The sequence below is a fragment of the Anomalospiza imberbis genome, chromosome 18 (genome assembly GCF_031753505.1).
Source record: "Anomalospiza imberbis isolate Cuckoo-Finch-1a 21T00152 chromosome 18, ASM3175350v1, whole genome shotgun sequence".
Taxonomy (NCBI): Eukaryota; Metazoa; Chordata; class Aves; order Passeriformes; family Viduidae; genus Anomalospiza; species Anomalospiza imberbis.
This window is the reverse complement of record NC_089698.1, coordinates 7,121,538-7,138,722: the sequence shown is the minus strand read 5'-3', so window position 1 is coordinate 7,138,722 and position 17,185 is coordinate 7,121,538. Positions and strand designations below refer to the sequence as shown.

Genomic DNA, 17,185 nt, shown 5'->3' with positions numbered 1-17,185 from the left:
CCTCCACTTATTTGAACACTAAACATGCTACAGAAACAAGTCACCGTGTGGTAAGTTAGAACTGGCAGCACATCATCTTCTCCATGGTAACTCCTCATGTGCTGGGCCTTGTCCCCCAGACACTGACTCCCCACCACAGGGCAGCTGTTTCATGTTAACTGGGATGATGTGGTCAGTCACTTCTGTTGGTGGCCGGCCTCTCCTGTTCTCTTTGTGCTCTTGTCAATTAGTGCTTCAAAAATTGCTGATTTTTTTAATGCTTCCTCTCCTTTTGCTCACTAGTTTTTTTTAATTGCTGCTTAATTATTACATACATTGAAATAAATGGAGGTTCTTACCTAGATTCTGACACATTCTTAAACCATAACCTGGAAGTGGGAAGATTTTCAGTCCTTATTCTTAGGTTACTGCTTATTTTAATGACAACTGTTGCACAATTAATCAGGTACGTGGTCGAGCCCAAGAAGAAGCAAGCTGTGAATGTGAAGCCTCCTTTCCTGAGACCGGATTTGTCTGAGCGACAGATCACAGTGAAGATCAGCGACAACGGCATCCAAGCCAACCTCAACCGGAGCAAGGTGAGGAAATCTCCAAGCTTTGCTTTTGAAGGGCATGGATTGAACATTATCAAGCCTGGGAGTGAGTCTGTCATTGACAAATCTCCTTGAGATGATGCAGAAACTAGAGTTTGAGTCCTTGTCATATATTTCATTCTCAGACATACACTTCATCCTCCATTGCAGGTTCAGTAACAGCAGCTTTTGATCCAATAACAGGCAGCTCTAGCATGGAATTCCTCTGGGTTTCTTTTGGAAAAGCTGACTGTTCTTTGCAGTAGTTATTTTCTGTCCCACGAGCTGTCACCTCTTGGTGTTCAAATTAATTTTAATGAACCCTTGTACCACCAGACCAGGTCAGCTGTTCTACTTCAAAGAATGTTCTGAGGTTCCAGGCTGCAGGAAGGCTTGTGGTCCAGGGCAAGGAATATTGACTCAGAAGCTGAGTTCTCTTCTCTTTTCAGTTTCTCCTGGCATGAATAATAGAGAAGGATTTGCTTAGTCCCATAAAAAGTGGTGGATTCAAAGGAAGCCAACTTGCAAGATTTTTGTGGATAGTTACTTCCTTTGGAAGTAACTTTGGATAGTTACTTGCTTAGAGCCACCTGGAAAGTTGCTGAAAAATGCTAGAAAGCACTGTTGTCTTCTACCACATATTAATTAGCATGATGATTATAGTACTTAGCCTGCCAAGTAGACCAGGATAGTGCATTTAAAGTTCTCCTGGGTGGTTATGACAATGCTAATTTTACATGTGACAGTCCGTGCCTGCAGTAGATGCTAAATCCTGTTTGTCATAGGTGTAGGTAGTTCTGGTCCTCTGGTACATCCAGCACTCTGACACATGCTGTTATTTAACCAAGTTGCATGTAATGATTGATTTTTTGGATCATTTTCAGTCTAAAATCAGCCTGGAAGGTCTGGAGGATAAGAGTATGGATGTGCAACCACCTCTCCCACCTAAAGGAGATCCAAGCAAGTACTCTGAGCTGAAAGGGCAGCTGGGCACCAGTGAAGGTATAGTTGCATGATCAGTGTTTTATTTTTATTTATAAGAAACTATTTTAGCCTCTTTAAAATGTTTCTTGTATTATTTCAAAACATGGGCTCTGGGTGAAGGATATTTTTCTATTTATATGATTTCCAGACTAGGGGAATTAACAGCAGGAAAGGGAAAGAAAAGCCAGCTTGAAGTGGTTTATTCAAGCCTAGGTTGAATTTTTCATGTCAGTTTTGCAGCATTTATAAACTCTTTTAAACTCCTTCTTAAATATTTTTTTTAAATTATAAATGTCTAAGGAATCTAGGGAATCAGAAATATTAGCACGAAATTCTTAGGCATTGCAAACTGAATTATTTCTTTTGTAAGAACATGAACTTTATGCTTTGATGCTATTTAAAAAACCTTTTTTTTTTTTTCAGACAGAACTAGTAACTGAATCCAACCCAAATATTTAGTATTTCAAATTAGGCAAAATTTCTACTCACCAAAACATGTCACCCCATTCAATATATTGTGTCTTATTTCTCCTTCTCTGTAGATGGCTGATCTGGCAGCAATGTGCTGTTACTGCCATAAGGGACCCCATTGATTTTGGTGGAATGCTACACAGAAGTACTGCACGTTCTCTTCTCTCCGGAACAGATCGTTTGCAGAGGACGATGGATGGCAGGGAATTATGGCTGACAGCTTTCTGTCCGCACACATTGTAATAGAAAGTACTTTTTTTTTCTTTTGCAGAAGGTGGCCTCTCACCCAAACTTATCAGCCCTCCCACTCCTGCCATGTACAAATACCGACCAGCTTTCAGCAACAACCCCAAAGTCCACTACCACGCCACGGCCGAGCAGGTGAGCGAGCCCAGGAGTTTCTGCTCCCAGCTAACGCCAGGCAGTGTGGAGCTGAGGAGGAATTCACTGCGGGGCTCTAGTGAATGCCAGAGTGTAAAAGTAAATAAGAAAGCTTGGCACTGTTGTGTGACAGTGTATTATTTTCACTGTGCTCCTTATGGAAACATGTCTGATTTCACAGCTTCCCCCTGCTGACATGTCTGTCCCGCTGCCAGGCGTGCGCTGCTGCTGCTCCAGTGTCTCGGCCTGATCCTGGGATGCTGAGAAGTGTCACCTCCCGTTGGCTTCCCCTGGCAGAGGTGCCACCTCACATTCCCTTCAGAGGGAGCTGGGCATGCTGAGTGCTTCTCTGGATCAGACCCTTTAGCCAACACTCACTGTACTCACTGATTCCTTAAGATGTCAGCTTGCAACATAGAAAGAACTTTTAAAGCATCCCAAGAGATTCCTCAGTGAGAATTAACAGAAGACTCCTCATGTTTGACCTTCCTTAGCGCCTATTCAGTGCATTTGGGTTCTGTGGAAAAAAACACCTTCCTAACTCTTGGCATCATTTTCACCTATAAAGAAAACTGAGGTCCAAACAATTAGACAGATTTGCTGTGGAATTTTGACAGTTTTCTCTTTTGCTTAGAAGTTATGAAACTTATTTCTCATGGATTTATTTCAAATATTCCTTGGCTCCCCAAGACCTGAGAACAGTATTTGGAAAATTACTGGTCTAACTTGTATATTTGCAATATGTATCCAAGTCTTCATGCACCAGTGGAGACATCCTTAAAAAACACATACCACACACAGTGCACTTTTCCCAAAATTAATTTCATCAGGTCCTTCAGTATCACCCCTGGAATAACAAGCAGGGGGTGATAGGAAGGAGTATTATGAAAGAAGTAAGGAAAGGAAAAAATGGTAGATAAAAACAATTGACTGTAGCAACACTGTAATAAGACAGAATGTTCCTTAAATGGTGAGGAAAGCTTTTCCTGAATCCTTCTCATTTTGAAAAGAAAGATGGTGACAGATAGTGGAATTCCAGCTATGACCAAGTTTAAGTTTTAGTCTTGCTGCAGTAATGGTAAATCTTATTCTCTGGATTTGTCCACTTATTGAAGAAACAAGTGGCTTATGAAAGGGAACAGAAGAACAACAGAGTGTTCACTGTATCCAAAAAGTTTAATGTCCTATCATTTTCATTTTATTACATGAAAAATGGCTTGACATCCAGTTCAAAATACTCTATTTACAGGCATCATCTAGCAATTTTGAGCTGTGGGAGCCACAGCATTGAGTCATAATGGCAAAAGTCAGAGAGCCAAGGAAGGTAGGCTTGTTGTGTTCATTCAGGGCACAGCCAGAGATGCAATATAGATACAGGAGAGGTTGTGATTAGGCCAGGGGACTGGGCAGTGCTGTGAAATGATAACACGGAACAGCACCTTCACTCTGAGGGTTGCTGTTTCAATCCTAACCCAAAACAGTGCTGTTGATGTTGCTGACTGATGTGCAAGCTCTGGGGACTTGTTCAGTTTTATAGTAATCACAACTCTGTAGTAGTCAGCTGGGAGTATCATAAAATGGGGTTCACATGGTGAGCTCATAGGAGGGCATGGATTTGTCTGCCAGGCCAAAGGAGGTACAGAGGGAAAGAGACTGGGCTGTGTGAGGAATGCCATGGTGTCTGTTCTCTTTCAGTTCTTCAGCCTGTCAATGTAATTCTGCTTTTGAGCAGTGAAAACTGCTAGGAAAGAGGTATTGGGACACAAGGATAAGTAGCACAAATATACTTAAAAGCTACGTCATTGCTCTCATCCTCCCTTACAGGCTGTCACTTGGTCTCCTTTTTCCAGAGAAGGCCAAATTTAGCACCATGCTCTAGGAGAGAGTGAGCTGTTTTGCATATTTTTCTATCTTCTAGCTGAAAGGAAAAAGCTTTTTAAAAACATCCACAGTAAAACAGGGGTTTGTCATTCAGTTTATTTTTTTTCAATAGCTTTCCTTTAAAAGAAACTAAAGAACAAGCTGTGCCAACTGCATTTCTGATTAAATGTGTGACTGATAATAACTCTCTGTTTTCAGAGCCAGTGTAGCCAATTTATTGTGCATTATGGCAAACTCTTCCTTAAAAATAACAGTGAAAACTATTTGCTTAGCACAGAGTGGCATTTTAAGTGAACAGAACTCTGAGCAATTTTCACAGAGTGAAGTCCTATCTGTTTTCAAAGCACATAAATAAACTATGGGCTTTGTTTTCTTTTCTGATGTGGCCATTTTTTCCTACACGGGCAATAAAAAAGAGAAAATTGCTTCATTTCATTGTCTAAATGGTGAGAAGGAGCCTCTCTGCTTTAATTAAGGTTAAGTGCTTAATTTTGAAGACCTATGACCAGAAATTCAGAATTACTGAATATTCATAGTGCAGAGTAGAGCGGATAAGAGTGTGCTGGTCCCCAGCATGCTGAAATGAAGCTCAAAGTATTTCTGTCTCAGCACACAAGACCAGACATCCCTCAACTCAAGAGCTATTTGTAGAAAAAGTGAAGTACAGTGCTTTTTCCAAGGGCAGTATTATCAGATAACAATCTGATTTACCTTGATTGAGACTTGAGTCTCAGCTTGGGTCTCTCATTCTGTGTTTTCAGTGTCCATGTATTAACTTACTTTTTACTGTCAATATTACTTAGCACTTACTATGAATAACTCCTCCTTGCTTCTAAGGTGCTAATCCATATGTTGAACAGGAGTCAGGAGATTTTTTTGTGATGAACCTGGGCTGACAGTCAGAGGGAAGACCTTCAGCTCTGTCCTTCCCATGCACTCACTGAGAGAGAAAACCTGTACTTACGTGTCACTGGCTTCTGTTTCTCATATTTACCTCTTTTTTAGATCACCTTGCAGGAGGGACACAGTCAAGGGGCTCTGATAGAAGAGGATGGCAGGAGCCTTGATTACCAGTCCGAACCCAGCTTGGACATCCCCAGCTACCGGAAGAGCTCCCTCCACAAGACCTACCAGTCTTCCCCACTCCAGATAGATTCCTTTGCCATCAATTCACGATCCCTGAGCCTGAAATCTGCTGGCAGGAGAGGGACAGACAAAGTGCCCCTTCATCCAATAAAGTCTGAAGGGGCAGCTTCCACCCCTTACAAAAGCATCTTTTCTCCCAATTCCCTGTCAAACAGAAATGGGAGTCTTTCGTATGACAGTTTGCTGAACCCCATGTCTCCCTCGGGGAGGAAGTGCATTGCCCATTCTGCAGTCAGCTCTGTCGGGTACCACTCCCCATATTTGTCAGCCAAAATGTGCCACCTCCGGGGCAGCGAGCTGCAGCGCCAGCCACCGCAGAGCTTCAGCCCGGTGCTGGGGAGCCCAGCCCCGCATCAGCGAGACCCCTCCCCAGTGCGCTATGATAACCTTTCCAAGACAATTATGGCATCCATCCAGGAAAGGAAAGAGATGGAAGAGAGGGAGAAGCTCCTCCACTCGCACCCTGACTCGGTGTTTGCAGACTCAGGTGTCTATGACACGCCCAGCTCCTACAGCCTTCAGCAAGTGAGCACGCTCTCGGAAGACCCGCGCAGCATGGCCATGAGATACGGATCCAGGGACAATCTGATGGCTGCCACCAGCTTTAGCACAAGGAACCCTATACTGCAGTCTTCAGTGTCTTCACTCTCAAGTGCAATGACAAGAGCCCCAAGGACTTCCACAACCTCTCTGCAAGCTGATTTAGCCAATAATAATGTGCAGTCCCATCAAGCACTACAGGGCAGGGTGAGCAATGGCTCCTACAAATCCCCAGGCCACCAGGTCCCATCGTCCCCCACAGGGATGCCTAGGTCACCCTCTTACGGAGGCCCGAAGGCTGTGTCGTTTGTGAACACTGTGGAAATTACAGAGGTGCAGTCAGTGGGAGCACAGAGGTATGTACTGCTTGAGGGGCTGAGAGCAGTGGGAATCTGCTTGCGAGCAAGGGCTGGAGCTGGAGCTGCGCTGGAGGCACACCCTGATGAGGTGTTTGCTGTGGGCCATGATGGTGGGAAGTTTGTGGGTGCTCTTCAATTCTGTCACACCCCCACAGCAACCTCATCATGACAAAACATTTGCACTTCTGCTGTACCTTGAACTGCATGCAGGTGGTCAGTTTTGCTGTAAATTCATAGTGATACAGTGTCATAGCTGAACTGGGGAATTATTTCCAAGGCATGAGACAGATTATTCCTCCCCTTACGCACAAAAGGGTGGAACTGTTCTACTTTGCAGCCTGAAGGGAGGCTGACCCAGACATTCCGTGGATACAGAGGCAGAGCTGGGATCCTACTTGTGCAACATACCCTGCACTGAGGGAAATAGGCTGAGACCAGTCCTGGTGCTTGGCGTTGACAGCTCTGTATTTAGCAGTGTTGAGTGTCCATAGTACAGAAGTGCTGATAAAAGCACAGAACTTCGTGACCTTACCTTAAGGCCTTGCTGCTTCCTTCCTTTCTGTGAGAAAGCATGGAGAGGAAGAATTTGCTGTGCCAAAAGCTTCAGTAACTGAGCAAGATGCTCAGCTGCAGCTTCTGTATGTGTTTCTGGTTTCCTTCTGGAAGCCATGGAGCTTGCAAAGCCTGAAGAGATCATGATCCTGCTGCGGATGCAGTATTTAAACTTATTTGGGACCTGGAGAGCTGCTCTTCAGAAATATCTAAGTTTCCTTTGTATCTGGTACCTACTGTGCTGTGCTGGCCTCTGGTTAAGGTCCCAGATTTCTCTCTCCTCTATCCAACAGTTTTGGAAAACTTACTGAAATGTGGGAGAACCATTATTGTAGATCTCCTGAAGTTAAGTGCAAACAAGTTGTTTCAGAGATGAGCAACAAAGTTTTGTTTACCTAGATATTTAACTGGGAAATATTTTTTCTGAGAATTTATTTCTGATTTTAAAACACAGTTTCACTTAAGGTCAGTGGTGAGCAGTGGTAACAGTTAAACTCTCCTGCATCCTACAAATGCCCTTGCAATTAGTTTGGAACAACAAAGCATTTAAGCAAGTAATTAAATTAACAAATATTACTCAGGCCTGGTCCACTAACCTAATGGCCAAATTAATTCTCTCATTTCAGTGGCTTTTCATGGAATGCACTGGCTTCAACCAGCTTGCTCCCAGGCTTGAATATTTTGCAATGCTGGGAACTCAGGGTGACGGGGGTAATTGTTTATTCTGAATGAAGCCATTCTGCTATCACACTTTGTCACTTATGTTGCATCTTTTGATATTTCTTTTGATGCAGGGATGACATGCAGTTGAAGACACCTCACAGTAAAATAAATGGACAGCCAAAAGGAATAGCCAGGTTGGGTTCAACATCAAGTTCCCAAGGGACGCCAGTCAGCCCTGCTAGACACTCAAATGTTAAGAAGGTGTCTGGAGTTGGTGGAACAACCTATGAAATTTCAGTGTAAAATAAAATGAATTAAAAACAAAGAGCCATCCACTCAGCCAGCCATGAAGCTAGGAGCACTGTGAAGACTCAAATAACAACAAAGAAGGAGCAGCAGCAGTCGGCCACTCTCCTTTTCTTGTTTTGGGTTTGTTCTGTTTTCATCTTTCTCTTTTGGCCAAAAACCAGCTGCAGCCTTATTCTTGAGGGAATAATAAAATTGTACAGTCTATCAGACTCTTCCTGAACCGACAGGCAGGAACTGGCTACGACCTAAGACCAACACCGAGCGGAATTCCTTCCTGCAAGAGAGCGCTAAAGCCATTGTGCGCGTGTCTGTCCAACCACTCTGTTGTGTACCAGTTGTGCTGTGAAACAGTTCAGTCAGTCCAGGATCAGTCAGTTTTCCCATGCCCCTTCCCAGTTCTTCTGGCCAGCGATGTGTCTGGCAGGAGCCAGAGGACCAACTGCTGTTTTCCTGCTGACATGGAAAGTAGGGTTCTTGTGCTGAGCAGGAGCTTCTCCTCGTCCCCGGGGCGCTGCCGCTCAGGTTCCTTCTCCTGGGAAGGAACAAGGCAAGGCCACTTGGGCTGCAGACACCCATGTCTTCTTTAAAAGCCTCCCTGGTCCCGGATGGGGGCAGGAGAAAGGATAGCAACAGCTTCTCCCTGTCTGCCATTGGCCTCCCTTTGTGTGAAGTTGTGTGTGTGCGCGTGTGTTTGTCTCCATGGAAAAGGACCGCAACACCGGCGAGGATCTGCCACTCTGACCTCCTGCTCCCTCTGGGTTTGAAAGGCTTCTCTGACCCAGAAACAAAACCAAGCAGTTAAGAAAGGAAATGTTGAGATGGAAACATATTTTAAACAGCCATCAGCTGCTTTCCCTGCACCCTCCTTACCTGTTGGATTTAGGCAATAACAGAGTTTACTGCCTTGCCCTGGTGCCGTCAGTGTAATCCCGCAGCAAGGTTATCATAAGCTGTTGAATTTACAGTGTGTGTAACTGAGCCAAGCGTGCATCTAAAGGATATAAATTTTCTGTCTGCCTAATTACTAGCACATTCCCTCTGGTCTTCAATACTGTTAGACAAAGGATTTTCAATTTGGGTTTTTCCCCCCTGGGGAACAACTTTTTAAAAGAATATCAATCAAATCTGTTTAACATTCTGAGGTTTATTTTTCCTGTCTCCAGAAAACTACATTTACTTTGTTGGATTTAAAGACAACTTTACCGTAAAAAACAAGAAAGGGGTGCATTACTTTTGTCAAAAGTATGAGGACTTTGGCAAAGCTAATTTTGGGACACATGGATTTTTATTTCTCTATTCTTTATCTCCTTTTCCTTACCATTCAGTTACCACCTCAGAAGTCAAAAGTACTGACATCTGGACCAATGCCAACTAGATCATGTGTGCAATTAAGAATATCCTGAACGACTGTTGCCAAAGTCACTAAAAATTATTATTTGTCACTGAGCCAGTCAGCATACAAGACCTTGACTTTCCACCTGGTTCTCTTGGTGAATAGTTTTGATTAGAGATCTAAATCCATCATTTTTCAGGATATTCGTTTCAAGGGGTTAAATCCTTTTCAGTCCTTGACTATAATGGAAAGCTCTCCAGGTATTTGGTAGCAATTCAGAACATGTTCATAATATCTTATTTGTTTTCATGTATGTTGAGGTTAATTATTCCAGAAGGTAAATATTGACCTTAATTTTGCCTGGTTAAAATTTATATTTTGATTTGATGAATCTTGACATTTGCTGCAATACATGGTTATTATGTCCCTTGTATATCACATTATTTTTTGGAGACAAAGGTTGAAGAGAACATAAGAAAGTTAATCATCTCTCTGTGTAACGCTCTATGTTGCCTGAAGGAAGAAACGTGGAAAGCAATGCATCTGCAATAGGCTGAAGTTCTGAGAGAGTGAAGTAGAAATCAGTGTGCATTTTATTGCCTTGGTGATATTTTAAATGCCTGGTGTAGGGATATTGCAGAGCAGAGAAGCAATAGTCTTGCTGTGCAGATTTGCTCACTGGCACGTAGAACATTGTCTTTAGTTGGAGGCACCGTGGTACCAGAAGGATGCTGGCAAATTGGATCAGGTATTGATGGAGCAACATACGTTAAAGAACTGGCTGGGCTGGCTAATGAGAAGATTTAAAGGGCTAAAACATGCCACTGGCTAAGCAATGAAGGGAAAATTGAGTATCATAATTTTACAAATATGTTACTTAAAAGTTGTCAAACCAAAGGTAAATCCAAGGGTTGTCACTGGTAACCAATGGTCTACATTTAGAATGGGGCAGAACAGATGGAGAGGAAGGGGCAGTGAATAGTCTTCCAAGCAGAGTTTTGGACAAACTGTTTAGGACAGTCAAACTGTATTTGGACAAGTCATAAAAAATTTTCTGTGAGAGGTGAGTCTGTAGGGACAAGGGGTAGACCAGATGGCCTTACAGATTTCTTCCATCTTTAACTGTTATTAATCTGCAGTCTAACCTGATGTTAACACCTCAGGAAGATGCAGTACTTCTTTAAGGACTGGAATTCACTCTGGTGCATAGAGTATCACAAAATTACTTGTTTTTAAAGTATCATGTATGCCATATGTAAGCCCTGAAAAAGAGGGGGTAGGAAACACATGGGATTAGGGAGTGAGACAAGGGCACATTTTATCATGTATCTTTGAATATGTACATGAAATTCATGCAAGCAAGGCTGAAAATTTGCACCAATGTAATATTTGAGATTTGCATCCCAGTGATGCTCCACTTTGATCGTTATTTCTCTTGCATTTATAAATGAAAAAGCTACTGAGGAACTTGAAGGGCCAAAGAGCCTTTGAAGTTAACTACATTAGTTCATGAGAGAATTTCTCAGTAAGACTAAACACAGTATTGTGTGTATAAAGCACTAATATCCAGGGTTATTTTGACATAGTTCACAAGGGGTAGGGGAGAATAAAAGGATGCACTGTGTCAGTACAGGTTCAGCAGTAAGGATTATGTATTTTGTGAGTAGATTTGCCCACAGTTTTGAGACATTCAACTTTTTCATAGGTTTACAATGGTACCAAAGTTTTTTTGTTTTCTTTTTCCTTTTGAGGTTTGCAATTTAATTCAGTGCACATAGCCTGGAGTAAATGGTTCAGATTTTCTGAAAGAATAATCTAAGCAGAACTGTTAACAGGAGATTGCATGCAGCAAATCCAGCTTCATTTCCATCCAAGGCACTGAACCTGCAGCTATTTACTCATAAATGTAAGTGTCTGTTCCATAGTTCCTGTTGTGGGACTGGGGACCTATTTATTAAATCTAATTTTTGAGCAGAATCCAGCCCATATTAAAGCATAGCTCTTTAAGCAGTTTACAGATCAGCAGTAAGGTTCTTCTGTCAAGATACCCTGTTTTTACAGACACTGCAGGCCAAATCTTCAGCTGGTGTAAATTGGTGTGGCTCCATGAAAGCTCATTTAATTGATGCTAATTTATAGTAGGTGGGGATCAGCCATGAAAATCCAGCACAAGTTAACACATCCTGTAAGGTAGCTTCTTTTTTTTTGTCGTGCTTATTTCATGTTTCAAAAGTCTTAAATATTTTCAACATGTTTTTATTTGTAGCTGTGGATTGTATTACTTATTTAAAAAAGAGCAATAGTTTTTTTTTTAGTTTATGCATCAGTTTTCATTGAATATTGCATTTTATTATCTGTTTGTTCCCTGTTCATATGCTCCCATTTAGCCTCCAGGTTTTCATTGTAGTACTTTTCTGCCTTGAAAAGTTGGATCTCTATATCTTTAGTTGTATAATATATTGAGTATTATGGAATTAAATGTACCTTACTACATGGGTGGGAGAGAGAGAAAATATTTTTACTTGAAGCCTTAATATTTTCTTTTTTTTACTACTTTGTTTGTTGACCTCATAGGAAAGTCTGAATAGCAAAGACTTTGAAACTCCGGGCCAAATACTGCACTGACAGACAACCAGCATTTGGCCCCCATGTCAAAACTGGATGCAGACATAACCTGAAGTGAACAAGGGAAAAAGCCTCAGGGTGGCATATTTTCCTGAAGATCATTAATACAGTCTCAAAACATGTCTGTAAGCAAGTACATTAAAGAAGTCTTCAAGTCTTGAATTTTTAAGGAAGGTGATAGCAGGAACTGCCCTAATATCTTACATCTGTTTTTTGGTTTTTTTTTTTTTGTTTTGTTTTTTGTTTTGTTTTGTTTTTTTTTTAATTAAGCAAAACAAATGTATTTACTCAGTTTGGTTCAGCCAGCTCGGGGGGTTGCACAGAGCTCTGTGTTGGTAGCCATGTGCAGCACATGAGCTGTGGGGTGTTGCTGTTCTAATTCTAACCAGGCGTGATGTTGTGTCAACTCGGCCCACGAGGATCCCTCCCGGGCCTTACAGTGGACGTTCCTCAGATGATGCCTGCTCTCCTACAAGCCTCATATGGAAATTGCAATGTGGTTTTCTTTGGACTCTATCTGTGGTCCAGACTAGAGATATATAGAGAGATATATATATATAGTCAATATTTTTTTGTGTGTGTGGGAAAGATGGGGTCAAGCTTTTCTGTCTCTGACAGTCTGGAAAGTTAATGTCATGCCGTTTTTATGGTCTGTATTTCACCTGTTCTGCCACCTCGAATTGTTGGAATGTATCCGTGCAGGCTTTGTGGAGCTCTGTCTGTAACCTTTTTTGTGGCTCTCGTAATACATATATATTTTTTAAACCTTTGAGTCACTTCAGTATTTTCAAGAGTCTGTTTCTGCCTCAGCTGCATTCATTTGCTGAGATGGTTCACGGTGTGCTGCCCTTTCTCACTTCCACTTGTGCAAAACCTGAACTGGAAGAGCAGAACTGGAAAGGCCAGTTCCAGTGCAAAGGATGAAACTGACAAAATATTAAAGGAAGTGACTGCATGTTCAATCTCATTTTCAAGATGCCTGTGGTAGAGTAGGAGATATGGTGAGTCTTTAAAAGAGTGTCTCCCAGTTGTGACCAATGAAGTTTGGGAGGTCACAGCAAGTGGTCCATGAAGCAACACTAAATGAAGTTTTCTGTACTGTTTATTGAAGTTGTGGGGTTAATAGGGATCCTGTGGTCCAGCACAGTTTTTAATCACTGCCACAGAGTAACTGGAAACATTTTTATATTGGTATTTGTTGAATACATTCTGTCCAGGTCATGTGGGTCTATAAATCCCAAACATGCGTAATTCTTAAGCTGTCTTCATCTGTCTATCTGTTTCTAGTCTTTGGAAATATGTCCATTTGATCTGTCAGACTGTCTTACAACACATGCAGCTGCCAAGCCCTGCAGCTGCTGCGGGATTTCTGATGCCATAATTTGCATATATAGGCTAATTGCATTAAGCAAGGATCCATTCAAGCATGTTCATTATAAATGCCAATCATATTTGTGTGCTGTTGTGTCTTCACGTGGCAGAGATTACCTTTTATATAAAATGGCTCAAACTGTAATCACCAGGCTCCATGGATGTTGGCTGCATCAAGCAGGATTATATAAGGCCATGATCTCTTTCAATACATTTTATTTAAAGATATCTTGGCTTACAGCAATCTTGGTTTTCCTCACTCTAAGTAATGGGTAAATTATCCAAGTTTGTATTTCATTTTTTCATTGTTGTTATTTTTCATTCTGTGGGACAAGTTTAGGTTCAAATTTTGGAACATAATAAGGAGAGACAAAGGAAACTCTTTATACAGGTGGATATGTCTTTTTAAAAGAGAGAATCAGTTTTACAATAAATAGATTAGAATTACTGTCAAAATTGGTTTTGTTCATCTTGTCACAATAACTTGAAATTTAACATAAGGCTTATTTCACAGCTGATATCTCTAACCCTGAAACATTTTTTAAATGTTTAAAAACATTTCCAATTATATGAAGAAATATTATCTGCTTCTACAGATTAAAACAGTCCTGGAGAAGTGATGGTACGTTTTACAGTGCCTTATATATATGTGTATATATTTATATGTATATATATAATGCCTATATGTATATAATGTATATGTAACTGTATACATAGAGTCAGGTAAAACTAGTTACAGGTGTCTGCCTCTGATACATTTTAAATGGAACTGATCTGTCTTGATAGAAAAAAAAAATGTTGTATCAGCAGCAAAATACAGAACTGAAATTACTTTTTTAAAATGTAAGCAAATAAAGTAGACTGGAAACAGTGTTTCTGCCAGTGGTTGTGTTCCAGGCCATGGAAGACTGGTAGACAGACCCACCATTTTAAGGGATATTCAGAGAGAAGGGAAGGCAGTGCTGGAAGTGTGGAGAAAGTAGAGAATATGTAAGAGTAACTTGCCTTAGAAGTTGTGTTGCCATCCTGTTCACCTTTTACACGTCCATCCCTTGTGTGGATTTTTCAGACAGTAATTTATAAAGCACTGACATAGCCTGTCCATTTGATATTAGATGTTAGAATATCTCTGGATGGGATGGACAGTGAGAACTGTGGGTAATGCTGAGGTTTAATAACATTTCTAGACTGTGTTAAAATATTCTGTCAATCTGTTCCTCATTAATGGAAGTAATTTCTGCCTTTGTGGGCATGGACCAGTTCGATCAGACTACATGGCAGAAGTGCCCAACATGGCTTAGGCAGCAGATTCTGCCAGCCCAGGAGCTTTTCTAGTGCTTTAGTTGCATTGTAGAAAAAAAGGACTACCACAGGTAAGTCTTTTATTTTTAAAAATATCCCCTTTCTGAAATAAATTTTTTTTATGACCATTAGTAATTCAAAAACCCTTATTTCAGCAGACTTGGTCAAGTATCTGCCATGTAAAAGCCATAAAGGCTGTGTGCTGCCTTCTGAGGTTTATTTCACACCTTTTAACTTCCAGCCTCCACATGGTGCTTGGACTATCCATCTCTTCCGTATGGGGTAAGAGCAGGATTTTCAAGGATTTATTTGAGCACTGTCTGTGTTTGTGGAACCCTCCCACTGAGTTCAGTGGTAACTGAAGGAAATAATAGGAAGGATACGTGTGGTTAGCCAGAGCAATGGCAATGCCTGGAACTCTCTAAGGGAAAAGTCACCTTCCATGCAAGTGAAGGACTGTCCTTTAGTTAGCATTGGCACTGTTGTTTTGGAACTAAAGCATGCTCGTGGGTTTGGCTTCAATAAATCTTACCATTGTACACAGTCAGCCATGAGGACTCAAAGTAGGGCTTTCTGCACTGAAATCACAAGATTTGATACCCCAAATGAACACCTAAACCGAGAATTCCTGTTTTCAGAATAATGATAACATACTGAGCTCATGAGTGCCATGCCTAGTTCACACTGAAATCTTACTTACTTTCTTACTTCTTAAATCAGTGGTAGTTTTTTCCTTTAATAGTGCCTCATTATACTTTACATGCCATTAGGAGTGGTACCCACAGGAATTTGCTCTCTGCTGTAGTTCATTGACATTAGGACTTCTTCAAGCCTCTAACTTGGAGCAAATCAAATACTTGCCATCTTTTTTTTTTTTTCCCTCACAACAGCACAAAGGGAAAAGTGGAATTTCATAAACGCATCCCATTCTGGGGTCAACTGTATTTTTAATGCAACTTCTGTCCCTACACCATGGAACAGAGATAGTCTTCATGGAGGCATTTCTGAGTGGCAGGCAGCAAGGAGGAATTTGGGATTAATGGTGGAGGAGCAGTGTGGGCTCTTCTGCCTTCTGGCTTGTCCTTTCATGCAGCGTGCAGGGGAGTGGCTCCTGGGCAGTGGTTTCCTCCTGCATTCACTGTTCCCATGGGTATGAGGTGGATGGCTCCTGGTGTGCCAGTTGCACGCTCAAATAACTTGAAAGCCTCTTTCAGTTACATAGGAGCAGAGCACATGGGGATCTTTGGGTCAGGGCTGACTGTGGAAGCTCATAAAATTGCCTTATATTCTGGTTCTAGTCACAGACACAGGTGGTTTAGCAGAATACAGCTTTGCTGTTAGCTTTTTTTCTTGTACAGTCATTGGAACAGATGGTGAAAGGACTGTGGAGGGTGTTTTTTAAATACAAGCAATGCTACTTTTTCTCAGGGAAAAACTCATCTTGTAGAAACTGCAGTGTCTGAGTAAATTCAGTGAGTAACAGCATAATCCATTTTTTGCAGCCCAGATATTATGGATCCATCTGGCCTTAGGATCAGCCCTTATTGTCTCATTGACAGATACCTAAAACAACAGACTTAGAGAAGTAGTTATAAATAGGTGATACTTGGTTATGACTAATTTTTTGGGCACACTGTGACATAGTGGAGACAAACTGCTCTGTTGTTGGCCACAATCTCCTCCATCAGAACTCACATGCTTTGCACTGCTGTTGTTGGGGGCTTCTCAGCTTCGAGCTGTGACTCACAGTGACAGAGGTACCAGCCTCTGGAGAAGATGTTCTTCTCCAAACACAGACTGCACGTGAGGCCCAGGAATGGGCTTCAGGCATTCTGGCACCAGTTCCTGACTCCACTGCAGATTCCTGCTGCCTCCTTTGTCTTTCTGTGCCTCTTTGCTCCGTGTTGGATGGGGATGTGACTTCCTGACTCACAAATGTGTTGTGTTTGTGAGAGGCTCAAGCCCTACTGTTCTGCAATCAGCTCTGTAGCTGAAGACAGGCAGATGCCTCCCATAGGTATCCTGGAGCAGTAGGGCATATTTAGGGCACAGCCTCAAATGAAAGCATCACCTAGGTCATGTACGTGAGGAGGAAGTTTTTGGGTGTTTGTGATGGGTGTTTTTGACAATAATCTTGGTATTTCACACTAACTTTGGCAAGCTGTTTTAGTAAAGAGGTAAAGACATTTCTGCCTTGATTCTTCCATTGACTCCCTGCATATTTCCCTGTAATCCAAAGCCTCTGCACATTACCCACACAGCACAATCCTCATTCCAAGAGACCATATGCTTCATTGCCTTAAGCAGTTCTGCTCTTCCCTGCCTGCTTCTTGGAGCAGTTGTACATATATATAATAATATCCAAAATGACTGAGCAGAAATGCAGTAAAAGAAATGGCTGTAGCTTGGGAGTGACCTCAAGAAAGGAGCACACTGTGATGTGCTGGTGAGGCACAGAACACATCAAGGGCTGAGTTCCACAGCCATTGACATGTTGTGGGCAGCTGAGGAAACCCAGCCTTTCACATCTCTGGAGGGCAAGGACTGAACTGCTGTGTTGCCATGTGAAAAATGTTATTAATTTTGGTCTTTTTTTGTGTCTGTTTTAGTGTTGTACAGAAGTACATATCCATTTACCTACATTGTCATATTAACAGCACATAAAGCTTGTGAAAGAAGGAATAATGTCTATTAGT

At 41.7% G+C, this 17,185-nt stretch overlaps 1 protein-coding gene across 5 annotated transcripts in view; it reads left to right on the top strand.

Moving 5' to 3' along the window:
• ZDHHC8 (zinc finger DHHC-type palmitoyltransferase 8) overlaps positions 1 to 14,058 on the top strand; it is a 117,729-nt gene extending 103,671 nt beyond the window's left edge. For 4 of the 5 annotated variants that reach the window (XM_068208805.1, XM_068208803.1, XM_068208806.1 and 1 more), the window contains exons 7-11: positions 446 to 578; positions 1,457 to 1,574; positions 2,299 to 2,408; positions 5,295 to 6,331; positions 7,681 to 14,058. In XM_068208805.1, coding sequence (XP_068064906.1) covers positions 446 to 578; positions 1,457 to 1,574; positions 2,299 to 2,408; positions 5,295 to 6,331; positions 7,681 to 7,852 — 1,570 coding nt within the window. In that variant the 3' untranslated portion in view covers positions 7,853 to 14,058. The remainder of the gene's footprint in view (positions 1 to 445; positions 579 to 1,456; positions 1,575 to 2,298; positions 2,409 to 5,294; positions 6,332 to 7,680) is intronic. The other variant, XR_011004990.1, reaches the window with a different exon arrangement.
• Positions 14,059 to 17,185: the final 3,127 nt, after the last annotated feature.